Below are 18,247 nucleotides of genomic sequence, written 5' to 3' on the forward strand. Positions count from 1 at the left end.
ATTCTATGACAAGGACAAAGCTTTGAAAGAGGAATACAACTTACACTGGGGCAGCTGTGTTGAGCGTGTCACCAGGGAATCCGATATATAGCGTCCTCTCTCATCCACACACCAGCAGTGACCTAAGATGCAACAAAACATATATCTAATATCTGTGATAGTCAGATTCCCTGGCACACTCAATTGCAGTGGATGGAATTGGACAACAGATTCGAAATAATGGAATAAATTGCACCGAACTAGCCCTCGGCATCGTCTCAATTGCCCACAACCATCCTTTCCTAACTTGTGTGTTTATAGATGAACTGATATTACAAAGGCACCGCTTGTCTCCATTTCTCTCTCTTCCAGCGGAAGTCAATCCTGCAAAGGATGTACTGATTCCCCAACATTTGCAAAGAAATGAAATGCTGGTTTTGCACTCTGCGCTTCCCCAAGCGCTATGAGCAAGTCCCAGGGGGCAACCTTTTACAGGTTCCATTCCCTTGTGGTGAAAATTATCGGCAAGAAGACCTGGTCTTTAAAAGCAGGAACAGGGAATCTTTGTTCCCCAGCTTGAGGGCCACATTGCTTTGTGAGCAACTTCCGGGGGCCACATGCTGGTGGTAAGGTAAAGGTAAAAAGGTAAAGGACCCCTGGGCAGTTATGTCCAGTCAAAGGCGACTATGGGGTTGTGGCGCTCATCTCGTTTTCAGGCCGAGGGAGCCAGAGTTTGTCCTCAGACAGTTTTCTAGGTCATGTGGCCAGCATGACTAAACCGCTTCTGGTGCAACAGGACACCATGATGAATGCCAGAGCACACGGAAACACCATTTACCTTCCCACCACAGTGGTACCTATTTATCTACTCACACTGGTGTGTTTTCAAACTGCTAAGTTGGCAGAAGCTGGGACAGAGTAACAGGAGCTCACCTCGTCACGCAGATTCAAACCACCGACCTTCCAAACGGCAAGCCCAAGGGACTCAGTGGTTTAGACCACAGTGCCACCCGCATCCCTTGATGGAGCCAGAGGGAAAAGTGGGCAGAGTAATGGTGGCAACCCTTACCAATAGCTGATATACCAACCACAGAAATGTTAGCCAGGGTAGGGAACAGAGGGCCAAATGCAGCCCTCTCCAGGCTTCTGTGTCCAGGTCTTAATTCTCCCCCATCATATCACACCCCTCACCAGTCCTGTCCAACCCCCTCCTCAAACGTTTCTTCAACAGAATCTTTTGAGGGTCAGTAAACGAAGAGGGGCCACAGGAACTAACCATGGCCTAGGACTCCTTAGCTGTCCTAAGTGCTGCCAGCTGGCTTTTTTCGCCCTCTCTCTCACCTGAGCTGCCATAACACTGGACAGGTAGCCAGTTCCCCAGCCCATCGCACTGGGGGATGTAAGGCTGAAATCCCAAGCGCAAGGCCTCTCCTGAGGAATTCTGGGATGTGGAGAAACTCCTCCAATAGAAACGCAAGGCTTCAAAGAAAAACAAGGAACAAAAGCACACAATCTCAGCAGGTATATTCGGCATGGAGAGGTAGACAAGCAAGCTGCTTTCCTGCAGATTCATAAATAGCTGTGGACAACTGGACAGACGTGATTATTGTAACTCACTCTACATGGGGCTGCCCTTGAGACTGACCCAGAAACTCCAGCGGGTGCAGAATGCCGCGGCGAGACTCCTTACGGGGTCCTCGCCATAGGATCACATTCACCCGGTGCTATACCAGCTGCACTAGCTCCCGGTGGAGTACAGGGTCAGATTTAAGGTGCTGGTTTTAACCTTTAAAGCCCTATACGGCCTAGGACCCTCGTACCTACGGGACCGCCTCTCCTGGTATGTCCCACGGAGGACCTTACGGTCTTCAAACAAAGACATCTTGGAGATCCCGGGACACAGAGAGGTTAGGCTGGCCTCAACCAGAGTCAGGGCTTTTTTGGCCATGGCCCTGATCTGGTGGAATGCTCTGTCACAAGAGACTAGGGCCCTGCAGGACTTGACATCTTTCCGCAGGGCCTGCAAGACAGAGCTGTCCCACCAGGCCTTTGGCCAAGGCACAGTCTGACCCCCTCCTTCTGTAATCCTCATAGAACTCTAGCCCAATGGTTGCCATTAATTTGATTCTGAATTGATTTTAGAATGCATTTCAATTAACTGATTGTGATTTTATGTAAACTGTGTTATTTCTACTGTTGTTAGCCACTCTGAGCCCAGCTTCGGCTGGGGAGGGCGGGATATAAATAAATTATTATTATTATTATTATTATTATTATTATTATTATTACTACTACTACTATTGCATCTGTGGCATGACTTCCCTCCAAGGTCAAATGACACCTTTTCTCCAAGGTGACCTGCATGGTTCTTCCCCTCTTCATTTTATCCTCGCAATACCCTTGTGAGCTACATTAGCTGGAGAGGCCATGACTGTCCAAGGTCAGCTGGCAAGCTTAATGGCCGAGTGGGGAATTTGAACCCAAGTCTCCCAGGTCTTAGGCTCAATGCTTTAACTGCTACCTCACACACTGTTAACAGTAATTTATTGATTGCCATCTACAACATCATCTCAAGGTGATGTACAATCAAAATGGCAAAAAACCCCAGTTTTTTTGTTTGTTTTTTAAAACCCAGATACATTTGAAAAAAAACTAAAACAAGACAAAATGGACACTGGTGGCAAAGACTGATTTATCTAGCTGAGAAAGCCTGGAAAAGTGGGAGTTTGCCATGGATATCTATTTCCTATTGTATTTTAGCCCCAGTAGCTGTTTCCCCCAGTTTCGGGAGAGGTTGATGTTCAGCAGAGCAATGGCAAGGTGCTTATGCCACCTTGGGCTCCATGGAGAAAACAGTGGGATGAAAATGTCATATATACATATATATACATACATACATAACAGCCCTCAACAGGGTACCACATTGGCTGTCTTCATTAACTGGCAATGGCTCTCCAGGGTTTCAGAAAGAGGTCTTTTCCAGCCCTTCCCTAAGATGCCATGGAGCGCCATCTTTTGCATTATTCCCCCACCCCCTGGCAAATGCGAAACCAGAACCAGCTTCTTCAAGATCCCCCAAGGGCCTGATTGGTTATCTAACTCTCCCATAAGAGTCCACCTGGCCAACAAAAGTTGAGGTCCCTCCACCAAAAATAACATCTGTTTCACCAGATCGACAGAAACCATTCTCCCCACCCACCCACCCCCATTCCAAACATACTCGATTGCACAGCCAGCCGAATGGCGTAATCGCTTCCGGTCAGCAGCCCTTCTGAAATCGTGATGCTCGCCGATGGAGAAATATCGCTCAGGAGCTCTTCATCTGTCAGTGTGATGCCTTTTGCTACTAAAAAACTCTGCCCAAAAGGAAAGTGGGAGCTGTTGGAGTCCTTAATGAGTTGCTCCACTTTGCTAACGAATTGCATGGCGTCTCGCTTGGTGGCTTCACACTCTCCGGGGCCTGTCAGAAGGGGAAAGTATTGTTACGGGTGTAAGAAGGCATTGGTTTCCGTTCCTCCCTGTATATGTTGCACACAACGCTGTCTCCCTTCCACTGCAGTTCGCTTTCCGCTGAAAATTACAATATTCACCTCGCTGTCCTCCGTGGTTGAATTGTGCTATTTATGTGATTCATTGTGTAACTTGTCAGCATGTTATTCCACCTCATTCATTTCAGCGCAGTGGAAACACAATGCAAATCACGGGAGACAGCGAAGGGGAGAATTTTTGGGGGGGAGGCTAGGAGAAGAAAGGGAAGCTATCAGGTGAGAGCAAGGAGGGTCCACCCCTCTCAGTGTGAGATAAGGGTTAAGATCTACCTTTGCATTTTCCTTTCTCTTTCTGCTTTTGGTTTTGTTCAGACTATTTTGTTTTACATTGCACTGTATTATGAAAAGCCTTAATAAAATCTTATTTTGAAAATATGGCTACTAGTCCTAACTTTAAATCTAACTCTATGAGCTGCCCTCAGAACTAGTCAGCAGCTCTCTGAATATGACTGAAGGGGAAGGAGAGCTGGAAAAGGCAACTGCCACCAAATGGGCTACCTATAAACATGTGGAAAGCAAGAGGCTATATTCATCATGGGAAAAGTTACGGAAACAGGATTTGAAGTTTACAGCCTGCTGTTCGTTGAAAGAAAATTATATGGAAATGATGTAAAGGTAAAGGGACCCCTGACCATTAGGTCCAGTCGTGGCCAACTCTGGGGTTGTGGCGCTCATCTCGCTTTATTGGCCGAGGGAGCCAGCGTACAGCTTCTGGGTCATGTGGCCAGCATGACTAAGCCACTTCTGGCAAACCAGAGCAGCACACAGAAACGCCGTTTACCTTCCCACTGGAGCGGTACCTATTTATCTACTTGCAGTTGACGTGTTTTCGAATGCCTAGGTTGGCAGGAGCTGGGACTGAACAACAGGAGCTCACCCCGTCAAGGGGATTCAAACCACCGACCTTCTGATCAGCAAGCCCTAGGCTCTGTGGTTTAACCCACAGCGCTGGTATCTGACACCTAGTAAAATTGCGAAAATGTATAGAACTAGTTTAAATGTGTGTTGGATATGTAACAGGAAAGAGGGTACTTTTTACCATATATGGTGGCTATGTGGAGTGGTAAAATCTTTATGGGAAATGATATATAAAGAGTTGAAAAAAATTTTAAGATAACTTTTGTTAAAAAAAACCCAGAGGCTTTTTCGTTAGGTATTATAGGTGCGGAACTACCAAAACAAAAAGAGAAAATACTGCTTATGTATGCAAGGACAGCAGCAAGGATGCTTCTTGTCCAGAGATGGAAAGAAGAAGAAGTACTGATAGGAGAAGAGTGGCAGACCAAGCTGGTGCAATATGCAGAAATGGCGAGACAGACGGGAAAGATCAGAAACCAGGAAGACCAAGTATTCTTAACAGACTGGAATTATTTTCTAACATATTTGAGAGACCACTGTAAACAGCTGAAATCATTGGCAGGAATACAATGACACTTGTAAAGTAATATGAATTTTGGATACTATGATTATATGACAGATAAAGGTAAAGGTAAAGGGACCCCTGACCATTAGGTCCAGTCGTGGCTGACTCTAGGGTTGTGGTGCTCATCTCGCTTTACTGGCCGAGGGAGCCGGCGTACAGCTTCCGGGTCATGTGGCCAGCATGACTAAGCCGCTTCTGGCAAACCAGAGCAGCGCACGGAAACGCCGTTTACCTTCCCGCCGGACCGGTACCTATTTATCTACTTGCACTGGCATGCTTTCAAACTGCTAGGTTGGCAGGAGCAGGGACAGCACAACGGAAGCTCACCCCATCACGGAGATTCGAACCGCCGACCTTCTGATCGGCAAGTCCTAGGCTCTGTGGTTTAACCCACAGCGCCACCCGCGTCCCTTTTATATGACAGATAGATTACAGTAAAATATGCAAGAATAAAATTTAGAATTGGAACCCATGGAGGGAAGGGAAGAGGCCTGAAGTTTTGAAAGAACCCCTTTTTAATGTTGATTATGTTACGTTTGTTGTGTAGAACTTTTGTGTAAAACTAATGCAAAAATGTATATATATAGAAAAAGAAAGCAGGAGGCTGGACTAATCCACCACGGCTCTTCATATGCCAGTCCAGAATTAATTGTAGAAATCCTCCTAGTTAAACTGCTGGTTAGGAGGAACGGAATAGCAATCAGAGTGAACTCATGGAACAAAGAGGAAATGTATTTGGCCTCAGATTCTCATTTATTCCTACATTTCCTTCTGTTTCCACTGTCTGGATATATATCCTTAGCGTTCTCATGGAGATGAGAGACTGCCACAACTTTATATTAATCTGGTATGTAGCACTGCAGACACAACTGTCACATATCCTGTGTCAGAGCACACCCCAGAGGATTAGGGGAGAGATTCCTATGGAATGAGTATCCCTTGTTCACTCCTTGGTCCTTCCTCTTTAAAAACAATGCGAGGCTACATTCCCAGCCCTTATTATATGAAGGCATGTTTGAAAACCTGCCAGCAATTTCCAGCAGTTGCAGAGTCAGGCTCATGTATTTATTCCTTTGCAATGTCCACTACTCTGAGCCCTCTCAGCAACTTAGGTCATCCAAGGTCTTCCTCCAAGTCCAGGCACCCAATTCATAAAATGCAATACCGCCTTGTTGAAAAGGATTCCACTTCAGCAAAATCGCTGTTCATCGTATTACAGACCAGCAGCCTCATACTTGGTCCTGCTCAGGAATTCTAAGAAACCTAAAAAATCAGCACAGTTCTGAAAGGCTCCGTGCACAACCTCTATTCAAAGTGTCACCCAACCGAATCTAAATACAGTGGTACCTCGGGTTAAGTACTTAATTCGTTCCGGAGGTCCGTTCTTAACCTGAAACTGTTCTTAACCTGAAGCACCACTTTAGCTTCCGCCGTGCCGCTGGAGCATGATTTCTGTTCTCATCCTGAGGTAAAGTTCTTAACCCGAGGTATTATTTCTGGGTTAGCAGAGTCTGTAACCTGAAGCGTATGTAACCTGAAGCGTATGTAACCCGAGGTACCACTGTACAGACAGAAACCTGATACTTGATCTCAGGAGCCATCATGCTAATTTGGTTACCATATCTTAAGAGGTGTCCAAATACATAGGAAACAAGAATCTCTCCAAAATATAGAGTACAGTGGTTTTTGAACCTCAGTTTTCGAACATAATCTATTCCGTAAGACCGTCTGAGTTCTGAAATGTTCAAAAACTCAGTAGCTGACAGCTAGGCCTCAGGATCTTGTGCTCAGCAGAAGCCGTGTGGCATGTTTGACTTCTGAGGCGCATTCGAAAACTGAAGCATTTACTTCTGGGTTTACAGCGTTCAAAAACCGAAACGTTAGTCAATGGAGACGTTTGAAAACTGAGGTACCACTGTAGATGTTTCGCCCAGTCCAGATTTGGTCTGGATCCCAGTCTTCACTAACCTGGTGTCCTCTGGCTGTTTGGGACTACAAGTCCCATCATGGCTGTCCTGGCTGAGCCTAATGGGTGCCAGATTTACGTATAAACTAAACAAGCTATAGCTTAGGGCTTCACTCTCTTGCCCCCCACCCAAAATAAAATTCACTATTAATATACTTTTTCTTAATTGTATTTCAGTTCAACAATTACTTTGATAAAATGCATATTTTGTTATGAGCAAATGGCTTTAGATACCTATTAGGTCCATAAATTACCATATTGCATATATTCAACACAAAAACAGCAACAATTTGTTGTTGACAAAGGACAGCTGGACATATAAAGGGCCCCATTACCTTCAGTAGCTTAGGGCCTCATCAAGCCTAAATCCGGCCCTGTTCCAAATCCTCAAGTTGGCCAAAGTTGGCATGAACATTTATAGTACAATTTAAGCACAAGGTCTAATGACTAGGGTGAGTTACTTACAGTCCGGGATCTTGTTCACATCAGCTTCCTTTCCTTGCATTTGCCCCCTTTCATCAACACACCAGCAATTGCGAAGGTCAAAGTGTCCTAGCGGGGTGCTGAAATCGCTGAAAGATCCTGGGTACTGAGTGAGGTGTCCCTGAAGGAGCTGCCAAAACGTGAACGGTTCCAGCAAGACATTCTGTGATGGACCTCCTGTGGTCTTGCCTTCCAGCACTTCTTGAGGAACTTCATCAAAGGAAGGAAATTTGGCAAACTCTGGAAAGACCTTCTGGTGGCCGGCATCGTAAAGGATTTTAACGAAGTCTTCAAAGCTTTGCTGAGATCTCTCTTTATAGTTGAGCAGGATGCCCACCAAGTCATCGAAAGGAAGAGCCCTGCCATTATTATTCTGGCTGATCCACCTTTGATACCACTCAAAAGTTTGTTCCGGAGGGCCATTGCATTGGACCTGCCTCCACCGACCATCGAGACTGCACTGTGGGATGTAGACGCTGGACAGCTTAGGCAGGGACGAAGGTTCCAGCAGAAGTTGCTGCACAGTTCTCAGGAAAGCCCGACCGCCTGCTAGCTGGCAATCACTTGGACCTACAGGAGGCAAAGGCAACACGGCTTGCTAAGCACGCAATAAAGAGTTGAAGGGAGCATTGCAACATTCAGTTGTGTCATTGGTCAGATTATTTCCAGAGGGTGGCAACACGAGAACGGGCCTTCTCTGTAGTGGCTCCCATTTGTGGAATGCTCTCCCCAGGGAGGTTTGCCAGATACCTTTATTATATATTTTAAGGTGCCAGGCAAAAATGTTCCCCTCCAACCAGGCCTTTACCTTTACATGTACAGCATTTTAAATGTGTTTGTGGGAAGGGGTGGGGTACTGTTTTGCTATTTTGTTTAACTTATTTTCATGTTTTTATCCTGTATTTTATTCTTTGAACCACCCTGAGATCTTATGAGGAACGATGGTATATAAATCTAACAAATACTATAAGAAAATAAAAATTCATGAGGTAAAAAAATTAATTAAAAGGTATGCCTGATTAACTGGGGAGCAGACAGAAAAAAAAGATGGTGTGACAGATGTTATGTTAAAAAGAGGATTGCTTCTTCTCTCACACATGGCTCCTACTCTGCTCTTCATGTGTGTCATCCTACAAAACCTGTATTTCCCCCTACAGAACAATTGGCTCTATTTTTCTGCAGATCTAAGAGACTGTCTAATATATTAATGCTCAGCTAAGATTTATTCGGGACGCGGGTGGCGCTGTGGGATAAACCACTGAGCCTAGGACTTGCCGATCAGAAGGTCGGCGGTTTGAATTCCCGCGACAGGGTGAGCTCCCGTTGCTCAGTCCCTGCTCCTGCCAACCTAGCAGTTCGAAAGCGCGTCAAAGTGCAAGTAGATAAAAGTGCAGGTGGGAAGGTAAACGGCGTTTCCGTGCGCTGCTCTGGTTCACCAGAAGCGGCTTAGTCATGCTGGCCACATGAAGCTGTACGCCGGCTCCCTCGGCCAATAAAGCGAGGTGAGCGCCGCAACCCCAGAGCCGGCCACGACTGGACCTAATAGTCAGGGGTCCCTTTAAGATTTATTCAGTCATTTGACAGACATGATTTTATCCAAATATGAATCTGCTTCACAGAAGAAGGGCTGGAACTCAGCCAGAGGGATTTCAGCACTGGTAAGCTCAAGACCTGACTACTGCAATTTGCTCTGTGTGGGGCATCCCTTGGGCCTGGGTCCAGAAGCGGCAGCTGGAGCAAAATGCTGCAGCTAGACTGCTGCAAGAGACGGGCTTTAAAAACTAAAAACACAAGAGTCTTTTAGCAAAAGAAAAATCAGAGCATGTACACATGTGGAAATACAAGATAGGGAACTTACACTGCAAGGGCTGTTCAGCAGTTGCACCTTTTCCGGGAATAGTCCTGCCTTCAGAATCGAAGCAGACACAATTTCTTCCATGGCACTGAACCGGCAGGAATTTCCCTTCCTGGGTACATGAAGGAACAAACAGCTCAGAACCAGCCGGCTGGAGTCTTTGCAAGCGTTGGAGGTCTTCCCTCTGCTTTTCGCATAGGGTGGGGCACCTTGGGCGTGAGCCACGGACTCTGGATCCCAGGATCTCTTTGCCACGTGAGTCCACACACCAGCAAGCACCCGAATAGCACTGCACTTCTTCGTAGTTCCCTGCTTCTGTGCAAAGCGGGACAAACAAACTGTTGCCTCCCTCTGCACAGTCTTTGGATCTCAGCGCAATCCTCACGACGTCACCCAAATCTTCGGCAATGGTCTCGGGGACCGAAACCACGTGTTGCAAAAATACGAAGAACTCTGGGGTTTCAAGGAGGGAAGCTAGAGATCTGACGGCATTCTGATTGTCCTGCAAATTGACAGTGCGGCCAAAACTGTCTACGACAGGCTGGCTCAGATTGAACCTCTCTGGTGGGATTTCCAGAGAAAGTCGTCGAGCCAGTTCACTGAATCCACCGCTCACCCCTCTCTGCCGGAAATACTGGTCCAAATTAAATTTGCCATTGGGGCCAAGGGCTCCTGTGAAGTTGAACTGGACCACGTTCTTCAAGAACTTCCCACCAAACAGGTTTTCTTGGAACCGCTTGGGGTTGCTGGTGAAGCGGAGGGCGATGCGAGCAAGATCTCTCGAAGGAAACATCCCTCCGATAGCTTCGCTGATGGTGGATTCCAGGGCGAGCAGCTGAGAATCGCTTGGTTTGTCGATGATGGAAGACAGCAGGCCAGAATCCACAAACAGCTCCTTGAATGATGGAGGACAAGATCTTGAGGACTCGGCTATCTGCTGCGGCTCTTGAGTGGAGGAGAATAAATGGTCCTGGCCAAAGCGTCCGATGGGGCCATAAAACAACCTGGAGAGAGCTCGCCGTCTCTCGGAGACACAGGTAAGTTCCTTGCCTAGACAAAGGAAAAGATGCTGCAGATGTAATACAGTGGTACCTCGGGTTACATACGCTTCAGGTTACATACACTTCAGGTTACAGACTCCGCTAACCCAGAAATAGTGCTTTAGGTTAAGAACTTTGCTTCAGGATGAGAACAGAAATCAGGCTCCGGCGGCGCGGCGGCAGCAGGAGGCTCCATTAGCTAAAGTGGTGCTTCAGGTTAAGAACAGTTTCAGGTTAAGTACGGACCTCTGGAACGAATTAAGTACTTAACCCAAGGTACCACTGTATTTGTCCAAGCTAGATTACAGGGAAGTTTTCCAAAGGAAAAACATTGCGGAAGGCGTGTTTCTAGGACTTTAAAGCTCCCTTGTTATTTTTGCAATCGTGTTTTATAGAGTCGTTTTTGTTTTTGTTTTTATTATGCATTTTATATTTTTATATTGTGATTCCCCCCCCCCCTTTTGAATCGCCCTGAGACCCGTGGGTATAGGGAGGTATACAAAATTAATAAATAACAACATATAGTAATACTTAAATGTTGCTTTTTTGGTATGCTATTATATTTGCTATTGTGTTGTTTTGCTGCACTGTTGCAAAATTGTTTTTACATTGCTCGGCTTCGAAATGCATTCCTGCTTTCTTTTTGGTCTGCTGCTTTGAGCATTCATGTGGAAAAGCGGTATACAAATGAATTGAATGAATGGATTTTGATGTGCTTTCTTAAGAACATAAGAAGAGCCTGCTGGGACAGGCCAATGGCCCATCTAGTCCAGCATCTGGTTCTCAGGGTGACCAACCAGATGCATTGCGGAAACCTATAAGTAGGACCCAAAAACAAGAGAACTCTCCCCTCCTGTGGCTTCCAGCACCTCTCTCGCCCTGACCTAGGCTCTGCGATCCACGCTACGGTCACCTCCAGACTTGATTATTGTAACTCACTCTACGTGGGGCTACCCTTGAGACTGACCCAGAAACTCCAGCAGGTGCAGAATGCCGTGGCGAGACTCCTTACGGGGTCCCTGCCATGGGATCACATACTCCCGGTGGAGTACAGGATCAGGTTTAAGGTGCTGGTTTTAACCTTTAAAGCCCTATACGGCCTAGGACCCTCGAAGCTACGGGACCACCTCTCCTGGTATGTCCCACGGAGGACCTTACTTATGGTCTTCAAATAAAAACATCTTGGAGGTCCCAGGCCACAGAGAGGTTAGGCTGGCCTCAACCAGAGCCAGGGCTTTTTCGGCTGTGGCCCTGATCTGGTGGAACGCTCTGTCACGAGAGACTAGGGCCCTGCGGGACTTGACATCTTTCCGCAGGGCCTGCAAGACGGAGCTGTTCCACCAGGCCTTTGGCCAAGGCACAGCCTGACCCCCTCCTTTGGTAAACCTCACAGAACTCTAGCCCAATGGTTGCCATTAAGTTGATTCTGGATTGATTTTAGAATGAATTGATTTTCGAATGTATTTCAATTAATTGATTGTGATTTTATGTAGACTGTGTTACTTTTATTGTTGTTAGCTGCTCTGAGCCCAGCTTCGGCTGCGGAGGGCGGGATATAAATACAATTTATTATTATTATTATTATTATTATTATTATTATTATTATTATTGCTTCCCCCATCTTTGGAGACAGAGAACAGCCATCATGGCTAATAGCCACCAACAGCCCTTCCATCCATCAATTGTCTAATTCTCTTTTAAAGCCATCTGGGTTGGTGGCTTTCACTGCCCACATTTGGGCGTGACTACACTGCTTTAAGAAGTATATTCTTTTGTAAGTTATGTCTCCCTAAAGCAGATAGAAATTCATTCATGTATGTTACTACAGCGGCAAGAATGCTACTTGCCCCAAAATGGAAAGAAGCAGAAGTCCCAGCAAAGGAAGAGGGGATGCAAACACTTACGGAATATGCAGAAATGGCGAAACTTACCGGAAGAATAAGAGATCAAGATAACAATTTTTTTTCATAAAAGAATGGAAATGGTTTATTGAATGTTTACAGATAAATTGTAAACAGATAAAAATATTGGCAGGATTATTGTAATAACCTGCAGTTTCATAAGAGTATGTATTTAAAGAAGATGATTAAACGAGCAAATTAAGTTCATTTGGATATGCGGAAGATATTAAAAATAAATTTAAAGAACCGTGGAAAGAGGGGGAAGGAAGTCAAGTTTTGAAATTCAAAATGATTATGAAATTAGTGAAATGTATAAACTTGAAAAGTGTGTGTGTGTGTACAGTCGTACCTTGTATCCTGAACGCCTTGGTACTTGGATGTTTTAGCTCCCGAATTCCGCAAACCCGGAAGTGAGTGTTCCGGTTTGCAAATGTTATTTGGAACCCGAACGTCCGACAGGGCTTCCACGGCTTCCGATTGGCTGCAAGAGCTTCCTGCAGCCAATCGGAAGCCGCACTTTGCTTTCTGAACGTTTTGGAAGTCGAACGGACTTCCAGAACAGATTCTATTCGACTTCCAAAGTACGACTGCATCTTCTTTTATGTATCCTGTTCTTCAGAATGAAGCACAGGCCAGATAACCCAACAGAGCTGTTCTAAGGCTCTAGTTTCACATACCACAGGATAAATCCTGCCCTTTCTTTCTTGTGCCAAGAAGTTCCTGCCCATTGGCATCCACACACCAGCACTGCCCATCCAACTGGCACTGGGTTGTCTCATAGGCTCCATTATCATCACAAGATGGCCTGTAACTCTGTTCGAAATGAATGGCGGTGGATCTTTCGGTTTCACACTTAGAGGGACCTGCGAAGGAAACAGGAGGAAAAGATGGGAGCTAATCAGAATGATTTGCACCGACTTCTGTGTTCGACCACCAATCAATCCCTAAAGAGATTAGAACCCAATTGCTTGTTATTTTTATTTACATAGTCATAACTCCACTTTCGCTTAAGATATCACAGGGCAGTAAACTGACTAAAAATGCAGTATTACAATAAAAACATCAAACACATCAGCAAGACCTGCTTGGCAAAGAATCTCATGTTTGAATGGTCTGTCTGAATAACAGAGTTTTTAGAAGTTGCCTAAAAGCAACCTCTAGTGGCAAGGAGTTCCACAGGACAGGTCTTGCCACACTAAAGTCTCAGCCAAACCTCAGGACCACCAAAAGTGACCCCATCAGAAGAACTCAGCAGTCGATGTGGAGTGTAAGGAAACAGGCAGCCCTTACTTTGCAGCTTGGGTGAATTAGATGGAAAAGGTCACTTACAGTTTATGGAGTTCAAGGGTTTAGTTCACACAGGAACTATTTAGAGGACGAGTTGAGATGAGAGAGGGAAAATAGCAGGCATACTGTCCAGAGCCAAACAAAATGGCTCAGCTTTTAGAGGTGGTTAACTAAGACAGAGAGGCTTACAAACAAGCGGTGGCTAGATTGCTACACAAACCCTTATGTGGTTTAAACTAACACATGCATTAACTAGAAGTTCAGGAGGAGGAAATGTATTTGCTTTCCTCCAACATTCTGGGCCTTTGTGAATTTACACAAAAGCCTTGAAGCTGGTAGCCTATTGGTAACTACAGTATAACTAACTTCTGGTGATGTGCTGCCTCTTTTCTGGAGATGCATAAATAGCCACCTGCCAAAGACCATGTGTCAATACTTCATCTCCTAGTGGACAGCAAACAATATGCCCTTCCTGGTGCTGCTGACTACAGACCCCATCAGCACAGCCAATGGCCAGGGAAGACAGGAGCTGTTGTAGTCCTGTTGTAGATTAATTCTGTTGTAGGTTAATTCTGTGCCCAGGGCAGCTGTCTACCAGCTCCACCTGGTACGCAGGCTGAGACCCTACCTGCCCGCAGACTGTCTCGCCAGAGTGGTGCATGCTCTAGTTATCTCCCGCTTGGACTATTGCAATGCACTCTACGTGAGGCAAACTTTGAAGGTGACCCGGAAACTGCAATTAATCCAGAATGCGGCAGCTAGACTGGGAGTGGCCGCCGAGACCACATAACACCGGTCCTGAGAGATCTGCATTGGCTCCCAGTATGTTTCCAAGCACAATTCAAAGTGTTGGTGCTGACCTTTAAAGCCCTAAACGGCCTCGGTCCTGTATACCCGAAGGAGCGTCTCCACCTCCATCGTTCAGCCCGGACACTGAGATCCAGCTCCAAGGACCTTCTGGCGGTTCCCCCTCATTGCGAGAAGTGTGCTTGCAGGGAACCAGACAGAAGGCCTTCTCGGTGGTGGCGCCCACCATGTGGAATGCCCTCTCTTCAGATGTGAAGGAAATAAGCAGCTATCTTATCTTTAAAAGACATCTGAAGGCAGCCCTGTTTAGGGAAGTTTTTAATATTAAATGCTGTGTTGTTTTTAACAATAGATTGGGAGCCGCCCAGAGTGGCTGGGGAAACTCAGCCAGATGGGCAGGGTATAAATAATAAATTATTATTATTATTATTATTATTATCATCATCATCATCATCATCATCATCATCTAGCAGCATCTGGAGGGCTTCAGATTGACTCCCTTTGTTTAAATTTAGTGCATTCAAGTTACCACGCCTTACAGTCTTAAGTGCTACATACATCTGAATCTGCCAGTTGTAGCCAATTGAACTCCCAGAAAGCGTCTCTGCAGGATCCTGTACATGCTGGTTTCAGCGAAAGAGGGAACAGGCTCCAGCGATGCAAAAATAGTGTCATAAACATTCTCAAGTAGCATTTCTAGACCTGGAAAGGGAAATAGTATTGTAAGTACCGGATCATGTGCTGAGATATTGCCCCCCTCCACAAAAAACCAGCCAACCATGAAGGTAACATGCCTAAAACAAAATCTGTTGTTCTCTTTTATAAAGCTTCATTTGCACAACAGAGCTCCCTGTTCTTCTCTAGTTCCCACACCATCAAATTCCCCTATAGAAGGCTGGGGGTCCCCTATAGAAGGCTGACTGACGCTTAACTATATTCAATGTTCTTGGTTTCATTCATCTGTATAGAATATTGTTCTTGAGACTTAAAGTTTATATGTAAACCTGCATTGCATTGTATGTATTGATTTCATTGAACCACCTGGCTATGCCAATTTAAAGCGTTATATAAAGAAAGAAAAATTTCAGCATGCGCAATTAGAAAACAACCACGGACAGATTCTAAAATCTGAACTCTGAGACATTAACATTTTGTTCTTCTTAGTCAAGTTGGCGGGTGAAATATACTCAGAGTCGCAAAGTGATTTCATGCTCTTTATTCAGCTCATAGTGGTGAGGAGGAATGAATGAATGTCCCCTCACAGTATCTGCTTTATATACATTATTTACACAATGGGCTGCACATGATTGGCTAATTCTGGAATTCTACTGTAAGCCAATCAGGTTGTGGATTCACTTCTATCTGGAGCAGGATTGGGTGGTTCCTGCCAACCAATCATACTGCTGCATTGTTCTAGGACCAATCAGACTGCTGCATTCTGAATCCTATTGTTCTAGGACCAATCAGACTGCTGCCTTTTGGATCCTATTGTTCTAGGACCAATCAGACTGCTACAGTTTGGATCCTATTCAACTCAGTACATAACACCCCTCCCCTCTAAGTTCCAGTCCTGCCCGGGAGGTCGCATTCATAGTCCTCAAGGTATGCCGGCGGCCTACGTGTGCGTTGTGGCCTGGGGTGTTCCCTGGTCCGGGCTCCGGGTTCTGGCTCGTGTTCCAAGGATGCTGGCTGTGATGCGGCTGTTTGGTCTGGTGCAACCGGCTCGCTCAGTCGTGGTTCTGGTTCCGGTGTCCTTTCGGCCTCACGGGTCCTCTCTGTATTTACTGATTCTGCCTCTCCTGCTGGCCCCTCCTGCTCTATGGGCCTCACTGCCCCGCTGTTCCCTTGGGACTCCTCTGACCTGTCCTCCTCCTGGTTTTCTCCCGGGAATCGTCGCCGTATCTGGTCGCAGTGGCGGCGCCAGCATTGCCCCCCATCCGTTAGCACCTCGTACGACACGGGGCCAGTGACCCTGGTGATTGTGGCGGGTACCCATGCTGGGCCTGCCCCAAAATTCTTTGCGTACACTGGGTCCTGGGCCTCGAAGGTCCGGGGGTTCCTGCCTTCCCCCACCACTACCTCATCCTGAGCTCTATCGGGGTGAAGGCGGTCCAATCTGATTGCAAGGCGCCGACCCATTAGTAGTTCAGCGGGGCTCCGGCCAGTCGTTGAGCTGGGGGTGCTGTGCTGTGCTAGAAGGAATGTGGCAAGGCGGTACTCCCAGTCCCCTTGCGTCATGCGGCGAAGGGTGTCCTTGGTGGTCCGCACCATGCGTTCTGCTTGGCCATTGGTGGCAGGGTGGAACGGCGCCGAACGGATGTGGCGGATGGCGTTCTGCGCTGTGAAGGTTTGGAATTCTCCTGACGTAAATGCAGTCCCGTTGTCTGAGACGAGAGTGTCAGGGAGCCCGTGGGTTGCAAACAGCCTGCGTAGTACCCGGATGGCTGCGGACGTGGAAGTGGACGGTACCAGTGCGACTTCCAGCCATTTGGTGTAGGAGTCCACCACTATGAAGAATGTTTTCCCCTGAAAGGGGCCAGCGAAATCCACATGCAGGCGTGACCATGGTGCTCGGGCGGACTCCCAGGACTGGACTGGGGCCCTTGGGGGATCTGGGCGGGATTCTTGGCAGGCCTGGCAGTGTTTGACCCAGGCCTCTATCTCTCCATCGATCCCCGGCCACCACACATAACTCCTGGCAAGGGCCTTCATTCTTACTACCCCTGGATGTGTCTCGTGTAGGGCTGTGAGGACCCTTTTGCAGAGGGGCTGGGGAACAACGACTCTGCTTCCCCATAACAGGCACCCCTTGTGGGCCGACAGTTCATGTTTGCGGGTTGTGTAGCCGGCGAATTCTGGCCCGGGGCTGCTGCTGGGCCATCCCCTCCACACCCAGTCCAGGACCCGGGAGATGACCCTATCTTTCTTGGAATGGTGTGCAAGTTCTTGTGCCTGAATGGGGCGGTCGGGAAGCAGCTCCAGGCTCATAACCTCTTGTGCAGGTGCTGGGTCAGGGCCTGTTTCCGGTAGTGGTAGCCTGCTGAGGGCGTCCGCATGGCCCATCGCCTTCCCAGGTCGGTGAATCAGTGCATACTGGTAGCTGGCAAGGAAAATTGACCACCTGAGGACGCGAGGAGACAGCACTTGGGGGGTCTGCTTTTCGGGGGCAAACAAGCCAAGCAACGGCTTGTGGTCAGTCACCACGGTGAAGGGCCGCCCGTACAAGAAATCATGGAATTTTTTTACTCCCTTTACGATTGCCAGACCCTCCTTGTCGATTTGCGAGTAGTTCCGCTCGGTTGTGTTGAGTGTCTGGGAAAAGTACGCCACCGGTACCTCTCTTCCATCCGGGAGTTGGTGCCCCAGGACAGCTCCAATGCCATAGGGTGAGGCGTCGCATGCTAGCACCACCGGCAGCCTCTCGTCGAAGTGTGCCAAGACCGAGTTTGGGACAAGCAAGTCCTTGACTGCCTGGAATGCGGCCTCCTGGCGCTGGCCCCACACCCAAGGGGCCCGCTTGTCCAGGAGTCTGTGTAGGGGCTCCGCTACCGCCGCCTTGTGGGGAAGGAAGGAATGGTAAAAGTTCAATAGTCCCAAGAAGGCCTGAAGTTCAGTCTTGCTCTTGGGCGCTGGGGCATCACAAATGGCCCGTACCTTGTCCCCAGTCGGGTGGACCCCTTCTGCGTCCACCATAAATCCCAGAAAGTCCACCTGAGGCACTCCTAGTAGACATTTTTCCCGCTTCACCTTGAGACCCGCCGTCTGGAAACGGTGCAGAACGGTGCGGAGGCGGTCCTCAAACTCCTCTGGTGTGGGGCCGGCAATCAACACATCATCGAAGAAGGGGGTGACGCCAGGAATCCCTTTAAGGAGAGAGTCCATTATATTCTGGAATATGCCTGGTGCCACGCTGACACCGAATTGCAGCCGCTTTACCCTGAACGCTCCTCTGTGCGTC

At 47.3% G+C, this 18,247-nt stretch overlaps 1 protein-coding gene across 1 annotated transcript in view; it reads right to left on the reverse strand.

Moving 5' to 3' along the window:
• Positions 1-18,247, reverse strand: part of TG (thyroglobulin) — a 177,346-nt gene that overhangs the window by 147,087 nt on the left and 12,012 nt on the right. The window contains exons 7-13 of the mRNA XM_081014526.1: positions 14,848-14,991; positions 12,873-13,058; positions 9,258-10,304; positions 7,382-7,969; positions 3,200-3,439; positions 1,321-1,458; positions 45-122 (exon numbers count right to left, since the gene is read on the reverse strand). Of these exons, the coding sequence (XP_080870652.1) occupies positions 45-122; positions 1,321-1,458; positions 3,200-3,439; positions 7,382-7,969; positions 9,258-10,304; positions 12,873-13,058; positions 14,848-14,991 (2,421 nt within the window). The remainder of the gene's footprint in view (positions 1-44; positions 123-1,320; positions 1,459-3,199; positions 3,440-7,381; positions 7,970-9,257; positions 10,305-12,872; positions 13,059-14,847; positions 14,992-18,247) is intronic.

This window comes from Podarcis pityusensis (genome assembly GCF_964106645.2).
Source record: "Podarcis pityusensis genome assembly, chromosome: 7".
Taxonomy (NCBI): Eukaryota; Metazoa; Chordata; class Lepidosauria; order Squamata; family Lacertidae; genus Podarcis; species Podarcis pityusensis.